This window comes from Gobio gobio (assembly GCF_949357685.1).
Source record: "Gobio gobio genome assembly, chromosome: 10".
NCBI lineage: Eukaryota > Metazoa > Chordata > Actinopteri > Cypriniformes > Gobionidae > Gobio > Gobio gobio.
Genome location: NC_137116.1, coordinates 39,319,792 through 39,342,413, shown reverse-complemented (window position 1 = coordinate 39,342,413; position 22,622 = coordinate 39,319,792). Strand labels below are relative to the sequence as shown.

The following is a 22,622-nucleotide window of genomic DNA, read 5'->3' as shown; positions in this document are numbered from 1 at the left end:
CATCATGAACTAACAATGCATTTTACAGCATTTATTAATCACTTCATATTTATTATTTTATATTGATTTATTCAATTCAAAGGTGCACTGAAAAAAAGGTGTGTTGGATTTACATGATTTAATCATGAACATCGGTTCCACATGAATCAATTAAGTTAAACAAACATAATTGGTTCACATAATTTCAACATCATGGAATTAAGTAATTTTTAAGTAACTGAATTGTGTAGTCTCACAATGATTTTAATATGGCTCCCTAACAACAGTGATGTGCATAGGGGGGCTTGAAACCCTGCCTCAAATCACAAGTCTATTTTAAATTTGTATATATTTTTTTGTCACTTGTCTGACTTATAAGACTGTATAACTAGCTTTCATTTAGCCAGCAATAGCACATAATGAACACGGCAAGTGCTAAGAATGAAATGCTTTTTAATGACATTTGCTATATCAGTCCACAGCCTAAGCAATTGCTCCGCTTTTCTCCACTAATTTAAATGGTTCAAATAATTCCAACATAATTAAACATTAAACGCTATTAAACAATATAAAATCTCCCGCTTTTCTCATTTTGCCCAAAAACACATATAATAACACTTAATTTCAACAATTTAACTCTACTCTTGAAGTCTCATGCAAAGCATGCTATAACTATAGTTTCAGCAAAAATCATTTTCGAGTATTTAATTGGTTCACATTCACCCCAAATATTTTTATAGAATCACATGAATCTAAAGCAAAGAAATCATGTTTAGAAGAGAAACTTAATTGTGTTGTGTAGATCGCAAATAATAAGATTAAGTAAATCGGACAATATGTGTTTTCCTGGGTTTTTTTTCAGTGTGTCCAGATGTGTCAAGACTAATAAGCTATTCATTATGTGTTAATTTGAATAAATAATCTAAATAAATAAATAAATAAAACGTGCATTAACTAATGCAATGTATAAACCTTATTTTAAAGTGTAAATAACAATACATAAACAGAAGGAATTTAATTTATAGAATTATAGTAGCATTATATTAAACAAATATACTGAATAACTAGACAGAATTACAGTAAACAAGAACCACAGAACAGTTTTTGCCATAAAGTTTGAATGAAAGATTATCATAGTGTTTTCTTATTACTGATTTATTTGTATAAACCCATGGGCGTCGGAACCATTGAATGTGGGTGGGACAAGACCCACCGACTTTTTACGATCAATGATATTGGACCCACTCACTTTTATCGTCTCTAACATTCAGCACATGTCTGTTTACCCTTAACCGATAAACACTTATTATTAAACACATGTAAGATGCTTTGTTTCCACTTTTCTAATATTATCTTAATTTTTATTGAAAATAAATGCCTCACCGATCTGATATGTGATGGGAAAAGGGAGAAGATTGAGCTCCGCGAAAGGCGGACTCGAACCGCGAGTCGATTTGGGTCAAAACTAAATGCCGTCCGTTTTACACCTACACTACTGCCGCTCTCATTGATATGAGATTGATACTGCGATTTCTGTAATTTTGTCTTTGCGAACTATACGTTTAGCAAGCAAAGTGGTATATTTAAAGGTCCCGTTTTTCCTTTTTTTTTGAAGCTTTGATTGTGTTTACAGTGTGCAATATAACATGTGTTCATGTTTCGCGTGTAAAAAAACACAGTATTTTTCAAACAATTCACTTATCTGTATACCGCTGTTTTCACTGTCCTAAAAACGACTTGAGGATTTCCCTGTTCTATGAAGTCCCTCCTTCAGAAATATGTAACGAGTTCTGATTGTGCCAGTGGTTCCCGTGTTGTGATTCGACAGCAGCTTAGCGCACGTTGCCCGGAAAGGTCACGCCTCTTACCATCACGGGGAGATGCATCCGATCAAAGTACAGCGTCCCTGAAGGCCAAACAAAGGTGCTCCGGGATGAAAATAACAGCGTCTGGACGGCATGGCGACAAACACACAACAAACGCAACCGAACGCAACACCTCCTCTTCTCCACGAGGGAGAGCAACAAGACCACGCCCCCTTTTTTGTGTATTCTTTTGGGCCGAGGTTAGTCAACAAACTGTTCTACTGACGTCATTAAAGCAGGATGTACAGGGATGTAGTCCAAACCGGCCGTTCGCTGTAGGCTTTGAAAGGGAACTTCTGTTAACTAAAATATCTCGCTTGGCATTTAACTTTGAGCTTTATAATTTTACAGGTATTATATATGCTCTAACAGCAACATTACACACTAACTAAAGTTTGAAAAATGGGATCACGAAGAACAGGACCTTTAATTGGCATCTACTCCAGTAAAAAAATTCTGAGGACCCACCCACATTTTTTTTGCTTCCGAAGCCCATGTATAAACCTCTCAGATAACACAAGAAGTGCACATTATGGCATGAGATAAATTTTGAAAACAGATACTCACTGGCTTCTGTCCGCTATCTTTGAGGACCCGTCACCGGACAGAGGCTCGGAGGAGCATCTGCCATCCTGCGTGTGGCTCTAAGTGTGTGAGTTTGTTACTAGTAAATTTTGTTATATACTATTGATATACTATATCTCTACTGCATGTAGAGGGAGAGCAGGCAATACTGCTAACATCAAAGATCACTGCCCCTGGGAATATGTATGTGAACATAATTTGTGTGTGTATGTGTGTGTATGTATGTAAGAATATTTTCTTCAAGTGACCTTTCATCCTCTCATTCTTGGCTAAACTAATTTACCTTTCCTCCACCTAGGTAGTCTTGTCACAATAGCAAAATCATGACTGACCGATATTGAATCGATACCATGGCAAAAAAACTAAACAGTAAAAGTAATTGAATAATATGACAGAACGTAAAAATCATTGTTTTATAAATTAACCTTACTCCCTTTGCTTAGGTCATTTTGACCTGACCTTTATTTTAAGTTAAAATCGGGTGTTCAACTGAGTGGTCTAAGAGCTTTCTTTTCTGGTTTACTATCTTTGTGGGGACTCTCCATAGACGTAATGGTTTTTATACTGCACAAACTGTATATTCTATCCCCTTACACTAACCCTACCCCTAAACCTACCAATCACAGAAAACTTTATGCATTTTTACATTTTCAATTAATTCTGTATTATTTATAAGCTTGTTTCCTCATGGAGACCTCAATTTAGGTCCCCACGGTGACATGAGTCCCCAAAGGTCTGTGTGCATTCAGGTTGAAGTCCCCAAACAGGATAGAAAAACATGAACACACACACACACACACACACACACACACACACACACACACACACACACACACACACACACACACACACACACACACACACACACACACACACACACACACACACACACACACACACACCCACACACACACAACCTAGTTATTCCCCTTAAAATGGGGGGGGGGGGCAAACTTTTTCTTCAATTTTTTTTTCAAATAAAAATTAACTAGTCACAATGCAGACCGTACATAAATATGAAGTGGTTAGATTTTGAAGAAAATTTACTTAAACTGGGATTTTAGTTCCCAATGCTAATTTGCTACATATTGAGACAGTGGCAATAGTGACAATTCCATGTTATATTATTTTTTCCCACAAGAGGTCAGCAGAGACACCCAGTGAATGATATTGTGCTTGTTTAACTGGTCTTTGCACTGCAGTTATTTTGTATTTAAGTAAAAGAATGTGCATAATGTGCCAATTTATATTAAACTTATTGGTAAAACTCTAGTAATTTATAGGTAAAGTAAAATAATAAATAACCAAACATATAAAAAAGATACAAATGAAATAGTCTAAACTGTGTTTTTTTTCCCTGGCAGCCTACATTAGTTTTATTTAAAAGGATAGTTCACCCAAAAATTAAAATTCTGTCATCATTTACTCCCCCTCATGTCGTTCCAAACACGTAAGACTTTCGTTCATCTTTGGAACATAAATGAAGATATTTTTTATGAAATCTGAAAGCTTTCTGTACTCTGAAGCTACAGGAAGCTCAAACATGCTGCGTAACACACAAGAATTAACCATTTTCCCACCATAATGATGCTACTTGATGTCATTAAGGAAGAGGCTTTTGTTAATTAAAAAGAAATGACAAAAGATTAGGATGGAATGTCATATTGAGGCAAAGGAAAACCCCATTCAATTAGTTAAATGATTAAAACAATATTATCTAGAAACTTTTTGTTTGACACATTTTGACAAAAAATATTTGAAAATCACCCCATGTTCAATTAATTGTGATATCGTGATAAAGGAAACGTATCTACTATTTCCATTTTTAGTTAAATTTTTATCCAAAATTTAAAGACATATAGACATGAAAATGTAGCCTAACACATAACAAGAATTGTACATGTGCTGTTAATAAAATTCATAACTAGGCCTGCCCTCAGTCCATGAAACGTACATTTCCTGTGTGGTCTTGTTGATAGGTGAGAGATGATTTGGCTGCTGTTAGACAGAAGGAACATTGTGCTCCTGTAATTACACTAACCAGCCACTAGATGTCAGCATAAAATGGGCGCATTCACACCAAACAAATAGTACCTCACAGGCCATTTCAAACTTATAACGGTTGAAAATAATCTGTGCCAATTTCTCGGAATCATAACTGATGTGCTGGAGGATTTAGCTTAGAACTCGTGGCAGTAGACAGCCCTCATTTCAGGCGTAAAATAAGCCATCTATCCATAATAACATTTTAACTTCACCAAATTCCCATAATTTAATAGTCAGGATAGACGCCATATTTAATTTTACGCAATTACTTGACACAGCGTGGCTATGAGGGAGGGCAGACAGTCTGTACAATAGGTTGGACTGTATTAAGCTGCCTAATTTTCTTTATTTTTTAGAAAAGACATATTTTTTCAATGCTGTGTAGCCTATCTGGTCTGTAGGCTAACACAGAACGTTTTACCATTTACTGCACTTTGTTTTTCTTCTAGTTATTTGCAGCTAGCAGATAATCGGAAATGTGCATTCATTGAAAAAAGCTTACTTCTTCACTGCAAAATAAGGTGGATACAACCGTACAAACTATTGCTCAGACTGTCTCTCACAGACCCATATCATTCACATAAAGACTCCATAAGACTGATTTTTGGGAATAGGCTATTTAAGAAAAATAAAAGTAATGGTAAAAGTAATATAAAAAAGAAAAGGGATCTTGAGGATCTCTTGAGAAAGTGATAGTCAAGTAGAGAGAGAGAGAGAGAGAGAGAGAGAGAGAGAGAGAGAGAGAGAGAGAGAGAGAGAGAGAGAGAGAGAGAGAGAGAGAGAGAGAGAGAGAGAGAGAGAGACCGACAGACAGACAGAGACTTTACTTTAAGGCATGAGGGGCAGGACCACCTAACGCCAATGCCCAACCCCCTCACCCACTGAAGACAGCACATTTAGCTACTCTCTCTCACTCTGTCTCTCAGTGCCTCTGTCCAGACTGCTGCTCCAGACCTCACCGCCCCTTTCCATTCAAACCAACTTTAAGACACACATCTGTAAGTGAGAGCCAGCAATTCATCCAGAGCCTGCTGTGCACCTTCAGGAGCCTCTTAGTTTGTTAAAGTTTCGGTTGGAGGATAGTGACCAACAGTGACCAAGATGAGGATCGTACTTCTGCTGCTGATTGCCCTGGCAGGGCCTTTCTGTACCTTTATCCAAGCAAGTAAGTCAACACACACACACACACACACACACACACACACACACACACACACACACACACACACACACACACACACACACACACACACACACACACACACACACACACACACACACACACACACACACACACACACACACACACACACACACACCATCTGTTTCTACTTCCTTTGTGACCATAACTTTAATTCAATTCAGTTTTGTGTGATTACACACAGTATCTCCACTAAATGATTGTTTGATGTGTGTGTATTAGATAAAAAGGTGTCAAAATTGTACCTTTAGGGGTACAACAGCTTGTCACTAGAACAGTACCCTTAAAAGGACATCTTTGTAACCCTTTTAATCCTTAAAGGTGCATATTAGTACATTAGAGTACAAATACGTACCTTAAGGTACTACAATTAACCTTTTTGTGGTAAAAAAGGTACAAATACGTCCCAGTGATAAGCTGTTGTATCCCTAAAGGTTCAATTTTGACTTTTCTCTGTGTGTTCTGTTCATGATAAACATTATCCAGTCGTCTAAGCATGTGCTGAAACAGTGTTTCTCTCATTTGGACCTTGTGGTGGGAAAATGATGTAATGGTGCAATGATTGCTATGCCATTATATACCAGTTTTGAGTTAGTCAGCACTGATCTATTGCTCTGTTTCTCCCTGTTTCTCTCAATCTGGACAGGGTTACACGTGTGTATTAATAGAGCCGACTCTATATTTAAGGGAAGCATTTGAGCATTTAGTACACAGGCTGGTTACATCTAAGAGCAGTGCAGGCCTGGGAGAAAGAGAGAGAGAGAGAGAGAGAGAGAGAGAGAGAGAGACGCCCCATACACGCTTATTTCGTACGTCTTTCTCTCCCTCTCCTCACCCCCCTTCGCTTGTAACCATCTTTGGCGGGGTATCAAGCTTTCACCCCTCTCAGAGGTGGGTTGGAGGGGGCATGTGTGTTATTTTTAAACTGCAGCGCCTCTGACTCACTGCTCCGGGTCGGTTACAGCCCTCTAAACATCACATTAAAACGCTCAGCAAGTTTCAAACTTTGGAAAACTTCACTCCCTGCAATCAGAGGAGCGTCACCCAGTGCACAATCTTCCTCTCCAGATTTCCTTCTGTCTCTCTTATTCTTTCTCCTTCTGCCATCTGTCTCCCTTTTTTCCTGTTCTCCCAGTCTGGTGGTGCCACTCCCTGTTCTAAAAGTCGGGCTTCATCAGACAACTAAACTTTTCTACTCTATGCTGTTTATTATACCGCATTAGGCTTTCTTTTGGAAGAACAGATTACTATTTGTGTTGTTCTGTGAACTTTTTAACTTTTCAGATGTCACACTCTGTCTGTTATGTGTGTGTGTGTGTGTGTGTGTGTGTGTGTGTGTGTGTGTGTGTGTGTTATGAACAGAGTAATGGTAAACTGACACGTGAGAGCACATCGAGGTATTGGGTGTACTGGGTGTTAATTTAGCTACATGGACCCTTAAAACTCTGTCAGGGCATCTGAATGCAACCACAAACTCAGCCCTACCTATTCACAGAGCTCAATAAACCTCATATTTAAATTCAGAGTGCAGTCAATACATTTGATGTGAATTCATCTTTAGCTCCATACAGCTCAAAATACATGAAAGTCACTGTTCATTCTGAATCATAGTGTTGTTTGCTAGACATGAATCTGAATTATCTTATTGTGCTTTGTCTGAATTAACTCCATACAACTTCATAATCTGAATACACTTCTCAAAAGTGTTGTTTTTGTTAAGTAAAAGTATAAATAATTCTAAAATAACATGCTTAATGACCTCAAATTAACCCCATAATCTAAAACAACTCCTCAAAGTACTGTCTGACAAAGTAAAATGCAAATGAATTCCATAAAACTGAATCTGAATTCCAATCAGAATGAATCTGAACTGAACTCTTCAGAACTAAATATAAGTAAACTTGACAAATGCATTTAGGTTAGAATTTAGATTTGTGGGGAATTGTGGAGTTTGACTAGATATTGAGTTTTGTCTCCCTCAGGTCTGGACTCCTGTTGTATTTTAGATTAGGGTGTGTGTGTGTTAGTCTGTGATATGTTGTTCCCTGGAGATTGTGAGTGTGAGAGCCTAAGCATGTGTATATGTGCTGTTCTAGTGATAAGAGAGATTTTCCACTTGCTCTGTCCTCTGCTGCCCACTCATGACATGCGTGTGTGTGTGTGTGTGTGTGTGTGTGTGTGTGTGTTTGTGTGTGTGTGTGTGTGTGTGTGTGTGTGTGTGTGTGAGAGAGAGAGAGGGAGGGAAACTGCCTTTATGAGATGTTCTTCACTTGTTCTTCCTGTACAAAAACATTCCAGCATCATACTCCCTCACAACATGCAAACACACACGCACGCACACACACACACACACACACACACACACACACACACACACACACACACACACACACACACACACACACACACACACACACGCAAGTATAAGATGGAGATTTTGTATTATTATTGAGACTAATTTATTAACCCCAATACGGCCTCTTGTGCTTTATTTCCCTTGTTCTCTGCTTTTCTCCTCTATATTTGTCTCCCATTTTCCTTGTCTTTCCCTTTTATGGTTTGTTTTTTGTCAGGGAAATGTTTCAGGCTTGGTCATAGATTTGAATTTCATCATTTAATGGGTGGTTTTTCACTGACACACACACATACCTGCACTATTTTAGTAGGTTTTGACTCATTGCAGTCTAGAAAGTCTCTCACAGTCTCTCACAATGTTTCTCACAGTCTCAAATCTCCCTCTCTGAAATGACTCGATTCGGATCAATCGCGGCATTCAGCGATCTGATATTTCCTAATCACCGCCACCAATCCCATGTCCACAAAAAGGACAAGCGGTTTGAAGAAAGGATGGATGGATCAATGGCAACGTTGTATTCACCATATTTTTCAATGCAGAAGTGAGCTATTTCCTGAACAAAAATGATGAATTTTAACGAATTAGCTTCTGGTAAATAACTAGAAGAATAACAAAGTACATTAAACTGTAAAACTATTTGTGTTACAAAGTACCAGTGTTTATGATTACGATAAAAATGAAACTAATATAATAGAAAATGTTTGTACGGAGCCCTATACATGACATGCAGACAGAAATATATATCGTGGCCACAAATTCATTCTTGTTTTAGTTTAATTTCTTGTGTTCACACATTTTAGATAAATCGTGCTGACAAATTAAGAATTCATTCCCATAACTAAATTCGCTCCCTCGTTTTAGAAAATCAAGGCCACGCTGAACTAATAAAATGAACTAATAGGAAACTACAGGCAAATGAAGCAAAACCATGTACCATAGATGACACTGAAGGGCTTAATGCTGCCTTCACGTGCTATCGGAATTATTGTAAATACTAGATTAGGTACAAAATTGGACATGAACGCCCTCTCAAGTCCAACTTTGAATGCGATGAGCTCATAATTACGACTTCAGAAGGGGAAGTAGCATGTATTTCTGATAGCATGTGAAGGCAGCTTTAATACAAAGAGGAACTATATGACTAAATGATTTGTCAACAGGTGAACTGAATCATTAATCAAGGGAACACATTGGCACACACTAGGAAACTAGGGGTGCTTCTCAAACGGAAGGCTGCATCCTACAGAGACTGCTTCCTTCCTAGTCCAGTCCATCAGAGGCTTGTAGACTCGAGTCCTCCTCAGCATTAAGCGCTAGAATGAGATCTAGTAAGTGACACACATGTCCCTGCCCCCACGGTCATGGCAGGAAAATACTATTAAAACGTCATTTTTGGAAAAATACTTTGTATTAACTGGTTTTCTATTAATGCAATACAGTTAAGTGTTAAGTGATTAATTTACAAACAAAAGATAACATATATTTTCGTGTCCGATAACATTTTTGTCTTTACATTTCATTAAAAAAAACTACTGATTCGTCTTCCATCCGTGTATTTTTCGTGAATTGGAATGAGTGCAAAGAATTGTGTGTGATTTAAAAGAGTAGTTCACTTTAAAATGAAAATTACCCCATGATTTACTCAACCTCAAGCCATCCTAGGTGTATATGACTTCAACTTACGAAATAAGCATGACTGGCGCGACGTATCACTAGAGTGAAAGCGTGAGCGTTTTGAACTGCGAGAGGCATTACACTTCCTGCGCTAGTTGAATATGGAGGGCAGTTTGGCGGAAGCTAGATATTTTACTTTATAAAGTTTTAAATATGGATACTTTTCTTACAAAACCCCATCGATTAATTTCAGAAGGCCTTTATTAACCACCCGGAGCCGTGTGGAGCATGTTTATTATGGATGGATATGCTTTTTTTGAGCTTCAAACTCAATGGACCCTGTCACTGCCATTATAAAGCTTGGAAGCGTCAGGGTATTTATTAATATAACTCTGAATGTGTTCATCAGAAAGGAAAAAGTCATACACCTAGGATGGCTTGAGGGTGAGTAAATCATTGGGTAATTTTCATTTTAAAGTGAACTACTCCTTTAAGGCTGCAAAGGATATATCCGATGCATCCTCCAAAACTGAATGAAGGACACGAAACGAAGGCTGCCTTCCAAGGATCCTCCAAATTGAGATGGCCTTCAGCAACTACGTGGCACCCGAGATATGCAGCTTTCGTAGGATGCAGCCTTCCGTTTGAGAAACACCCCCGCACACAGGCAAACAGGAACAGAGAAAACAGAACCAACACACAATGAAACTAAACCAGAGCTGCTCATACATGTTACACGAGCAGCATAACAAACTGTTTTTGTATAGGTAAAATAATTTAAAGCGGCTGACACCAGAAATCTTGTACATTGACGGTAAAAATGGTTGTTAATGCTCGTTAAAAATAACGTGAATATTAGTCTATCTACTGCCGCTACTTTCAAGTATCACAACTGCCACTATCTTGACATCAGACGAATTCAGTATTAATAATATTACAGCAAAATCGCTGCAGTGCTATGCCAATTGTTTTGTACATTGTAGTGGATTGTTTTTCTTAGCAGAAGCTTAAGATAAAATACACTGGTAAGATTATAAAATACAGAGTGGCCATAGTAAGTCCTGATCACCCTGTCTGGGTTTATTTCTCGATAATGAGCGGTTGACTGTATGTTATTTTTTTTACATAACTTACAGTTACAGTTTCTGCCCATGCCGCTGTGTCCAACTCAGAGAACGAGAGGGAGAGAACAGCTGGCTCTTTCTCCATACTCTGCTCCTCCCATCACATCATGTGTATTTATGTGAGTGTGTGTGGTGGTTGGAGGGGAAGAGAGCCATACTTAGAACTAATTGTTGGGGTCTCAAACATAATGAGCTGATTGTTAGCAGCGGTCAACAAGAACATTAATATAAACACACAAACTTACACACAGGACATTCTGATCTCTGACCCCACCCTTATGTTTCTTAACAGGACAGTTTTGTTTGATTGTGACACTATGAAAAGCAACAGTGGAGCAGAATTTTCTTTCTTTTAACCTTTTTTTTTACTCCCACTTACCATTCAATAGTGTTCTCCTCTCACGTAAGAGGTCTTAAATGGTCGTGATGCTTTATTTTGGGAGTCTAGTTAATTATAAATTTTAGTGGAGTGGAAACATATTATTTCAAACAAATTCACCCAAAAATTAAACATCTGTCATTGACTTACCCTCATGTTGTTCTTTCTTTCTTCTGTGGAACGCAAAAGAAGATATTACAATGAATGAGGAAATAAAGCTTTCAAACTTCAAAAAGAACTCAAAAGTACCATAAACGTATAATAAAACTATAATGTTTGTCATTAAACTATAAGGTTTTGTGAAGGATTCGTTCACAAAATGAGCATTGCTACTTCTCTTATGAACGTGCCAGGGAGAGCTAGGGCAGATTTTTACTGTACCGTAACTTTCTGTCTATACCTCAAGTTATTGTACGGCCTCACAATATGGCCGTTGACTATTGAAAAATGATATTCCTATTATATAATTATATGAGTATTTTGTATATATATAGTGAGAGAATTTTCTTTCATATATATATATATATATACAGGGCCGGCCCGTGGCATAGGCGGAATAGGCAAATGCTAGGGGCGCCACTCATCCATAGGGGCGCCAAAATGTATTACTGATACTATTTTATTAATATTAATTTGAAATATTACCAAATAAAGCGCAAAAAACTTAACCAAGTCCCCCGCCTCTTCCCGGTCCGCCTCATCAATCTCCCCCGCCGAGCTATACTTGAAGGGCGTCAGAAATATAACGCGCGATCAGTTTAATGTTGGGAATTTGTTGTGTCGCGTCGCCTCTCGCCGCATCTAATTTAGACAGGATTACTTTCATTTTTTTAGGGTGCTTGGCCGCTCGCTCCAGGTGTAGACCCGGTGAAAGTTGCCTGATAATTTATGACGGATTGCCGAATTGTAGTGTCTTAAAAAACAGAAGCCCTCTGATGCAGGCAAGATAAGGGAAACGCTGCAAAAATGCTCTTCTTATTTAGTATTTGTGTCTTGTTTCTAGTCTAAAAATCTAAAAATTCTTAAACCAAGATGCATTTACTAGATAAGTAAAATAATAATTTTTCTTAAGTGAGTTTATGCTTAAAACAAGCTAAATTATCTGCCAATGGGGTGAGAAAAATAATCTTGTTTCTGATTGAAATCTTGTTTCTTGTTTCTGTCCCAAACAGAAATACGATAATTTTTCTCACCCCATTTGGCAGATAATTGTGCTAGTTTTAAGCTAAAACTCACTTCATTTTGATTTTTTCCTCCAGAAAACAAGGAAAAAATATCTAATGTCATTTTAGTAAAACTGGAAATTAATTCCAGTTTTACCTTAAACTATATGCAAGCAGCTGTTCTGGGTTCTCCAGAGGCCACAGACAGTGTATTTTGTAAAAAAAAAAAAAAAAAAAAATCATATCTGTTTTTTTTAAACGCATGTAATATCACTTTTTTAATAGCCTAATGTTTTTACTCTACAGTTGTGCAGTTTTAAGGGGACATATGGACATTTTAAAATGTATTTGCCGAAATTAGTAATGATATTTATATACAGGTTTATATAAAATAGCTACATTTTATGTAAATTTCACATTAAATATCTAAATTTCTCCAAAGTTTAATTCATGGTGAAAACATGAATGTGCATATTAGTGAAAGTTTGCTGCCATCTACTGGAAAACAAACACTTTTGCTAGTTCTCAATTGTTTGTGCATGAATGCTGGATGCAATTACTTGTTATTTGTGTTTAGGCTGTAATGTGGCATAGGTGCTATTTTTGTATAGTTTAACTATCATCAGCCTTTAAAAAATAAATAAAAATAATAATATCATGAACATAATGACGGGGTAGAATGGACTGGACATCATATAAAACAACAATAAAAAAAAAAATCAATGCATTAAAAAAATAAAACAGTACCAGTGTTTCCGCAACTTAGACTGAAAACACGTAGGTTTAGCACTACATGTTTTCAGTCTAAGTTGCGGAAACACTGGTACTGTTTTATTTTTTTAATGCATTGATTTTTTTTTTTCAAGGGGCACCAAGTAAAATCTTGCCTAGGGCAGCAAATTGGTCAGGGCCGGCCCTGTATATATATATATATATATATATATATTATATGTATATATGTATGTAATCTCATATAATTTCAACATATTAAAAAATAATGGCCAGGATATTCTTCTGAATTTACTCTTTAGCGTTTTACAGAAGAAAGACAGTCATATGGGTTTGATAAATAAGGGTAAGAAAATGATGAATCATTTTAATTTGGGTGGACAACCCTTTAAGTTCCAGACTGCTGAAAGTGTCTGAGTCACATAATTATCAGTAAAAGATAAATCTGCTTTATGAAACTCATATAAAAAAATGATATTACAAAAGAACCCTAACATTAATTTGCGATTGACCCAGAGTTGATGTGTAATGTGTGCTGAGCTTTTTAACCCATTCTGAGTTTGATATTTTAAACATGTATTTCAGCAGCTGAGGTGGTGTTATTGTAAAGGGAGGTTCCCACAGATCGCCAAGAGAAAGTCTCTCGTATGCAGTCCATCTGGCTTCGACACTAGCACTGATCTGAAATCAGTTTTTTTCTGTGTGTCTCTAATGGATTGCTGAAGTCTGTGAGTGGTGCAGAAAGATCTAAGATCACCACTGGGGAAACATGACATTTTGCCCCTGTTTTTTTCTCTCCAATGCTTCATTTCCTGTGTGCAGTTATAGTCGGTTTAACACAGGAAGTGAGACAATTAGTCTGGTTGAAGGGATGACGTAAAAAGGAAGTGATCTCATTAGTGTGGAGCTAAATAGTTTGGGTGTGACTTTTTGTATGGTGGTATGGCATGATGTTTTTGTACGTACATGTCTAAGTGAACGTGTAAGATTGAGAGGCCGGAATGTTCTCACTATTAACAGCAGGCCATGAGAAAATTCTGGCTCACCCATCCAATACAACCACTAGAGAACCAAAACACACAGCAAACAGTGTCAGTGTCTCTGGAATTTCTCCATTTTCACCCAACTCTCTAATGCTGAGCTCTCCCCTTATGTTGAACATCTAAGGGTGGGTTTCTAGTATAACATTTTTATGAACCTTTTTATTGTTCTTGTACCAGGTACGCTGGTGGTGCCAACAACGTTTGACGTGACTACAGAAACTGTAAAAGAAAAGCCTGCTGTCATAGCCACAACAGAAAAATCGGCTCCTCAAGAAGCTGCTTCAACACCAGCACCTGAAGTAGCTGCTTCAACATCAGCGCCTGAAGAAGCTGCTTCAACAGTGCCTGTTCCTGAGGCTACAAAAGCAGCTGCCTTAACAGAAAAAGCACCATCAGTTGCCACAGAATCACAAGATATACAATCAGATGCCCCAAAAGGAACAGCAGCACCAACAGATGCAGCTAAAGCAACAGAAGCTGCACCAGCAGAGGTGGCCACCTCTGGTGCCCCTGACTTAATGCCGAGAGCAGAAACAGAGGAAACAGGATCAGAGTCTCCAGATAATGTAAAGATAGAGGGGGAAGAAGGTGAGATACACACACAAAAAAAAATGGTTCTTTAGTAGTTCTTCAGTGGTTCTTTGGAGTTGTTGAGGTGCTATATAGCACCGCTACCGTATAAAGAACCTGTTAAACCCAGTGTGGTTCTTCAGCGGTTCTTTGGATAGCACCACTGCCATATAAGAACCAGTTAACACCCTGTATAGCTCTTTAAAGGTTCTCTAACTCTCCCTTAGTCTCTTAGTTTAATTGGGGAAAGGATTAAAACAACATTACAATACAATTGGAGGATTAGAGAAAGATAAGACATGGTGATTGGCTGTAGTCTTTGAATGAATGTACCTCTTATGGTTCTATATAGCACCATTTGGCAAAGGTTCTGTATAGCCCCTTTAAAGATAGGTGCTATATAGCACTTCCCCTATGATTACAAGCCAATTAACGACTATTAGTGCTATTTAGCACCATTTTTATATATAGTGTATACTACAGACATACAGGGTTGATACAGTTGAGAATTTTAATTGAGAATGTGTGAGTAAGGATGAGTAGTCATTGACATGATATCTGGTGTTTTTCCTTATTCCAGGTATGGGCACCGGACAGTTGGTGGGGATCGTAATTGGCGCATTGATCGGAGTGATTGTTGTCATTGCTGTGATCATCTTGGTGGTCAGAAGAATGGGCCAGTACTCGTAAGTACTTTTATTATTATGAGCATGTTATATTCAGGTTGAATTCAGGTTGATTGGGACACTTTTCAAGCATACTGTATATACACTTACAGAAAAACCACATGAAATTCACATGGGAATTTACACTTGTTTCACATGGGATCTCATGGGTTTTACATGGGAATTTTACATGTGGGAATTTGCATGTTTCACATGTGATCACATGGGAAATTACATGGGATTCACACAAAAATGTTCGAAAAGCACACATTTCCCATGTGCAAAACACGTTCCACATGTGATCCACATATTTCCCATGTGTTTTCACACGTTAAATTTCACATGTGCAAAATCACATGTACATGTTGTCACGTCCGACCACGTGTTTTTGCACATGTGAAACTCGTGTTTTTTCTGTAAAGGATATATATTATATACACTGCCGGTTCATGTCCAGTAGCAGTCTCTTCAGCTCACCAAGGCTGTATTTATTATCCAAGATACAGCAAAAACAGTATTATTGTGAAATGTTTTTACAATTTAAAATATATTTTTTCTATTTGAATATATTTTAAAATGCAATTTATTTCTGTGGTTCAAAATTGAATTTTCAGCATCATTACTCCAGTCTTTAGAGTCACATGATTCTTCAGAAATCATTCTAATATGCCGATTTGCTGCTCAAGAAATATTTATTATTATTATCAATATTGAAAACAGTTGTGTACAATTTTTTTTTCAGGATTATTTAATGAATAGAAAGTTCAAAAGAACAGCATTTATCTGAAATATAAAGATTTTGCAACATAATGTTGAAAAAGCTTTATATTTCAGATAAATGCTGTTCTTTTGAACTTTCTATTCATTTATAAATGTCTACTGTCACTTGATGATGTGTCCAAATCAACATATATTCAACAAACTTCTTTTTTTATTATTATTTTATTTTTTACAATTATTAATTCATAAATATCATTAAAGGGGTAGATCACCCACAAATGAAATTTTTACAATTATTTACAAGACATTTCGTTCCAAACCTGTATGATTTTACTTAAAATGTCTTTGCTTTTTGCCTATACAATGAAAGTCAATGGGGTCCAATGTTGTACTGATAATATTGTGTGACAGATGTCGGTGGCTGCTTTAGGAACATGTTCTCTGTATGAATGACTGAGGTGAAATTTTGCATGCTGACTGTAAATTATTTCTATGTTGTAGGACTGCAAAGAAACGAAAGCCTCAAATAAAAGACAGCATCTTGATCTCTGTAACTGTCTTACTGTTTCATAGATAATCCTGATTAATCAGTGTAACCCAGTTGCTCATAAAATGTAAACGTATTACAGCACTTAACACAACTATGTTGCCACTCCAAGTAGTCTTCTACCAATATTAATCGAAATGGCAAATATTGGAGAAAAACACCACTGAACCGTATCAAAGATCAGAATGCCGAACAAGGAAATTATGTCATAATGGAATCTTATTTCAGCCAAACACAATGTTTAGCTGTAGATTAAACAACTACAGTGGTTACTATGTTTAGCACCATAGCAAATCAGGAGTGGCAATACAGTGCTGTTGATGCTATATTATTTGTGGTACTAACATGGTGTTGCCCAAAAAACTAAACAAGAGGGCCAAAAATAACCAATAGTATATAGTGAAATTTTTTACCATTTCTGCCAAGTACGTCTGAATAATTTCTGAATCAAACTCATTAATGAAACTGATACATGCAATTGAAATTTTCAATAACCTTTTACTATACTATACTACTGTAATTTATTTGTTTCTTTATCTTTGTCTAAGTTACATGTATAAAATAATTTTAATAAGTGTCTGTTGCTGCTGCATTTGTACTAAACTGCTTTGTCCTCTTTCTTTCCCAGCCCCTGAAAAGGAAGGCACGACAGGAAGAGATGAAGAAGAAATTGCGGAAGTTCTGAACTATTGTTCTAATGTTTAAAACAATGCGAGCAGCACTCTCACCACCCATCCAGGACTATAATGGGAGCAGAAGAGTGCTCCATCCCCTTTTAATTGAAATAGACGCCCTCCCCAACGCCCACAAGTCCCCTTATTTAGCCTGAAAAACCTGATTTATACCCTAACAGTGGAAGGCCACAGGAAGTTACAATTCCTTTTTAATGCGTAACAGGATGTGAATGAATGTGGTCTCACTAACTGTGAGTTTGTGAAGGGCTTACTAAGCAAAAACAAGCAAACAACTGCACATGCAAGCAAGAGCTTGTGTGTTTTTTTTAATTACACAGTGTAAATATTATACAAAGAAACTTAATTTCTTCATGTGTGACAAAAAGCCAATCCAAGATCATAATTTTTTCTCAATTTCTCTCTTTTTCCTCTCCACAGATGTGTCCAATAGGACTATGACGCATTATGTACAGTTTATGATACATATAGGCAGATGCTGTGGACACATTCTGTTCTCAGAATAGGCTCAAGATGTGTAATTTACCCGTCTAGCGGCATTAACTCATATTTTTTAATTATTATTTAAGGGGAGCAGCGCATAAAAGTGCTTGAGATTTACTCTTTTGAAGTGCATTAATATGGAGTGAATTGACTGCCTTGTTCTTAACTGTCACCCATTCCAAAAGTGACATCACTTCCTCTGGGACGCATCATTATTATGTGTTCCAATCAGCTTAGCTCTATGCGCGCAGCTGCTATTGGCATGTATAACCAAAATCCTGATGTTCCTCACCCTGGATTACAACATTTTAGCAGCATACAGACATTTTGCATGGTTTAGTTGTGTGCATTTCTTTTTTGTCGATGTTGGGTTTGTGTTTCTTACTGACGTTCTAGAGCGTGGCTATCCTGGGCTTTGCTTTAAGAGATCAGTAATAGGTGCACTGAATGATGAAGAATAAATGTTCAGTATTGAGAAAGGACTTTAGACACTGCAACTGTTTGCAAAGATTTTTTTTGTTTGTTGCCAGATTCCTCTTTATATCCCGTCACTCTATGATCTCATTTCACCATTTGATCTCAGAATCCACTTAAAACCGACTGTTTGTCTTCGTATTTTGGGGGTGGTGTTTTTTGTTTTGTTTTTATTGTTCAGTTTCAATAAAAAAAAAATTCCAAAGTATGTCAGGTTGCCATATTGTGTTGTAGGATTCCAGATAACATTGTCTGTTTGTCTGTGTTTACCTTCAGCCCTTTTTACTCAGCATTCCAGCTTCTCTCTCTCTCTCTCTCACACACACACACACACACACACACACACACACACACACACTGGTATTCCTATCATGAGGACATTCCATAGGCAAAATATTTGATACTGAATTAATGACATTTCATAGCCCCTAACCCAATACCCATCACAGAAAACTCTGCAATGTTACATTAAAAAACCCAATAAATATTTAGTGTGATTTATAAGCCATTTCATCATGGGTACCAAAGAATGTCCCCACAAGGTCAAGAATTTATAGTATTACTATCCTTAGGGACATTTGGTCCTCACAACATAGAGTTTACTAGGCACACACACATAAACGCCACGCACTGTCTTTTTCTCACACAAACACACCCACACATTCCCTCTCTGTCTCTCTAATCCCTTATATAAAGACTGACATAGAGAGGAAGAGATAGGGAGAGTTAATGAATAAAGGCATCTTTGTAAATATGAATATGTTCTAAAGTGACCTCTCTGGTTAAGGTACATAACGGGATCCCAAACAGCTGCCCCAAAACGTATTTAGGCACTTAAAATGGACAGTAACAAAGCATTTTTACCATGTACTCTTAGAAAAAAAAGTTCAGTGAGGTTCTATATAGAACCTTTGGTTCTTGACTCAATTTTAAAGAACACTTTATGTGCCTTTATGGTTATATAAAAGGAGAATTTAGAAAAGGTCTTACATAATGTTTAACAAGTAATTTTTTCCCTAGTGCATAAAGTATGTTTATGAACTGTTCAATTCATAACATTTCATTACAAATAAATGAAAACTAATTTATTTCATTCAAAAGATTCATAAAATTACCCATGATGAAAACCCTTAAAAGGATCTATATATGAAGCGCCTGAGAACCCTTTAAGGTTTAAAATAGAACCTTTTCTTCAAAGAGTGCACATTTTTCAAGTATCTGTACTCTGTCTTAGTATTTTTATGTTTTACCTTTTCATTGCTTTTCTTTGCTAGATTCCAAAGCATAATGTCTGACTTTTTACTTTACTATGGTCTCCACAATATGTTTACAATGTTTTTGGGAAAAGCAGTCAGAGTGAGTCTCTAAATCAGTGAATCCCACTCAAATGAACCAAGAACCTTAAAATGAGTTTGAATGTCTTCGTCCACCACTGATTAGGTAAAACAAAATATGAAATTAAGTGGCATTTATTGTAACGAAAGATAGTACACACATAGGAAATGTATATATATATATATATATATACACACAAAGTATTTGAACAGTAATTGCAGTTTAAAAAAAACAAAACAAATAAATGCACCATTGTTGTCCCACTCTTTTGTACGTTTTTTAATTGAAGGGATAGTTCACCCAAAAATGAAAATAATGTCATTTATTACTCCCCCTCATGTTGTTCCAAACCCATAAGACCTTCGTTCATCTTCGGAACACAAATTAAGAAACTTTTGATAAAATCCGAGAGCTCTCAAGCCCCTCCATAGACATTGGCAGCTATTTAATTAACACTTCCAAGGTCCAGAAAGTTAGTAAAAACGTTAAAATCGTCCATGTGACTGCAGTGGTTCAACCTTAATTTAATGAAGCGACGAGAATACTTTTTGTGTGCAAAAACAAACAAAAATAATGACTTTATTCAACAATTTCGTTCTGGCCTGTGTCAGTCTCCTACGCTGTTTACGTTGTATCCCGCGCATGCATCGTGGTGCTAACATTTACAAGGGAAACTGCGTAGGAGACTGACACAGGCTAGAACAAATCTTTGTTTGTTTTTGCGCACAAAAAGTATTCTCGTTGATTCAAAAAATAAAGGTTGAACCACTGGAGTGACATGGACGATTTTAATAAAAGTTAAAATCTGAATTTAACGAAAGTTTTTACTAACTTTCTACACCTTGAAAGTGTGCATAGAAAGATGTATATATTATATGTAAATGATATATATTATATAATTTATAATATATATATTATATGTAAATGGATGTAAAGTGTGCATTAAATAGATGTTTATGGAGGGGCTTGAGAGCTCTTGGATTTCATCAAAAATATATTGTGTTCCAAAAATGAGCAAAGATCTTACGGGTTTGGAATGACATAAGAGTGAGTAATGACAGAATTTTTATCCCTTTAACAACAGATATCAGATATCAGTTTCTACATATTTGTCTAGTAATGTAAACAAGCTTGTTAATACATTTTTTTCTTTGAGTTCAGTGTACTTAAATCTTTAACTTGCTGAACTAATTACTCAACTTCAAAAGAGTTACCAATACTCAATTTTCTAACCTCTAGTTTGCTGAATTTTGTTCCTGAGATTATTCTTCAAGTGTTGATCATTTACATATTGAACCTGAATTTAAAAATATATTCTGAACAAAATCTCCTTATATTAACTTGGAAGCCCTCTAATCAGGTAACAGTCGCTTCTGCGTGTGTGTTTGCAAATGTGTATGTGTTTGACTGTGGTTTTAGGCAGTAGCCCAGCCACTCACTCTCTCTAGATATGAACAATGGACTCTTTTAGTGGGAGACCCACTCTGACGTCCTGCTCACGGTCTGAGCTCTAACAGTGTGTTTGTGATACAATGATTTCTGTACATTCCTAATGAGAAGGGCACTTCCTGACCAGCAAAAGCCGCATGTACACTCACATGAACACACAGGAAAGTCCTAGAATTGCCAAAACACACAAAAAAATGTCTGGACATGCACACTCTGAAATACAAAATGCACACAAGTTTGCAGATACGCAAAAGTGTAAAAATAAAATCTAAATGACCTTACAGAACTATAGGAAACTAGGCAACACAGACCCTCTGACTTATAAAATCTTGCTTACACAAACATAAATACATGTAAGATAATGATAAATATAAGCTAAAGTGACCCATCATGTGTATCACAGAAGAATGTGAGTGTATTCAAGGGAGGAGGGCTAATACAGCAGCCTCATGTTTACTTCAGAGCCTAGACACACATGTGCAGAGTTTCGGGTCACTCCCCAGGCCTTGAGAAACACTCGCTCTCAGTACTGTCCACTCGCTGTGATATATTTCTAGGGAGGGTGTGTACACAGTACCAGTGAGAGACTGGACTCATCTGATATGCTGAGGTTCACACAACACTAGACATCTCACTTATTCAGTTATCCAGTTTGTTCCCTTAGGGTAAGTTTACACTAGCCCGGTCCTACCAGACTCTCGTACATTTCATTTGTACAGAGAGTCTGGCCACTCTCCATTGACAAGCGTTTACTTCCTTGAAGGCGGGTACTCTGTTGAAGTTTAAAACTACTGGATCTGCCCAGAGCCACTCTGGATCTGCCATAACCAATCGCTAACGTTTGGTCGTGACGTATGTCATGCGCCATTCGCCTTTATTTCTCAGATGGAAGTCCGTAAAAAAAAATGTGCAGTGCTCAAAAAGGATATAAACAGTGAATTTTGAAGTGATATATTCTTAAAAACTCAGAGATGTGGATTCGGACAACAATTAAATTACCACACGACCTTGGTGTTTGTCTAAAACAGTAGGTAATTCAGTCAGGGATTTTTACACGGGTGGTGGGAGACGGACGGCAATAAAATAACTGACTAGCCCCTGTAAATGATGACAATACCTTCCGACCGCAGGAGAAACAATTACCGGGGCTTCAGCCAACTCCTTCACCACTAACGGAGTGAGCTGGAAAATCAAACTTTTCCCGGGACACAACATCATGGCCACCAACAAAACTCAGCAAAGATTGTTCTTGCTCCGGCTTTAACTTCTGGATATTCGGCAGCGGTGCCACAACGGAATGAATGGCTTCGCTCGCATCTTTTCTCCGCCGCCATTACTGAACTACAACTCAAACTAGCGCACGACATCAACGTCAGCGTTCTCAGTCACTCCCTCTGTTTGCTGATTGGACCGGTAAAAATTTGTTTGGAGAAAACCTAAGACTATACCGCAGTCCCAGACGGAGTACTGAATGAAAATGAAAATTGAGCGGAAGTACGTAGGAGGGCGGAGCCAGGCTAAGTTTACATTACTATGATGTACTAAAAACGGACTAACTTTTTTTTCCCGAACAGGCGACAGCGTTATCAAAATGATCCCCCGT

The 22,622-nt window shown here is 37.2% G+C and overlaps 1 protein-coding gene across 4 annotated transcripts; it reads left to right on the top strand.

Moving 5' to 3' along the window:
• Positions 1–2,371: 2,371 nt before the first annotated feature.
• Positions 2,372–18,443, top strand: pdpn (podoplanin). Of its 4 annotated transcripts, none has more exons than XM_079827318.1 (5): positions 2,372–2,492; positions 5,402–5,640; positions 14,262–14,672; positions 15,235–15,340; positions 17,215–18,443. In XM_079827318.1, the coding sequence occupies exons 2-5, from the start codon at positions 5,577–5,579 to the stop codon at positions 17,219–17,221; spliced, it is 588 nt and encodes a 195-aa protein (XP_079683444.1). In that variant the 5' UTR covers positions 2,372–2,492; positions 5,402–5,576; the 3' UTR covers positions 17,222–18,443. The 4 variants fall into 4 exon arrangements, with proteins under 4 accessions (XP_079683444.1, XP_079683443.1, XP_079683442.1 ...); XM_079827317.1 differs by lacking the exon at positions 2,372–2,492 and adding an exon at positions 4,770–4,996; XM_079827315.1 differs by lacking the exon at positions 2,372–2,492 and adding an exon at positions 16,541–16,589 and having other exon boundaries at positions 5,391–5,640.
• Positions 18,444–22,622: the final 4,179 nt, after the last annotated feature.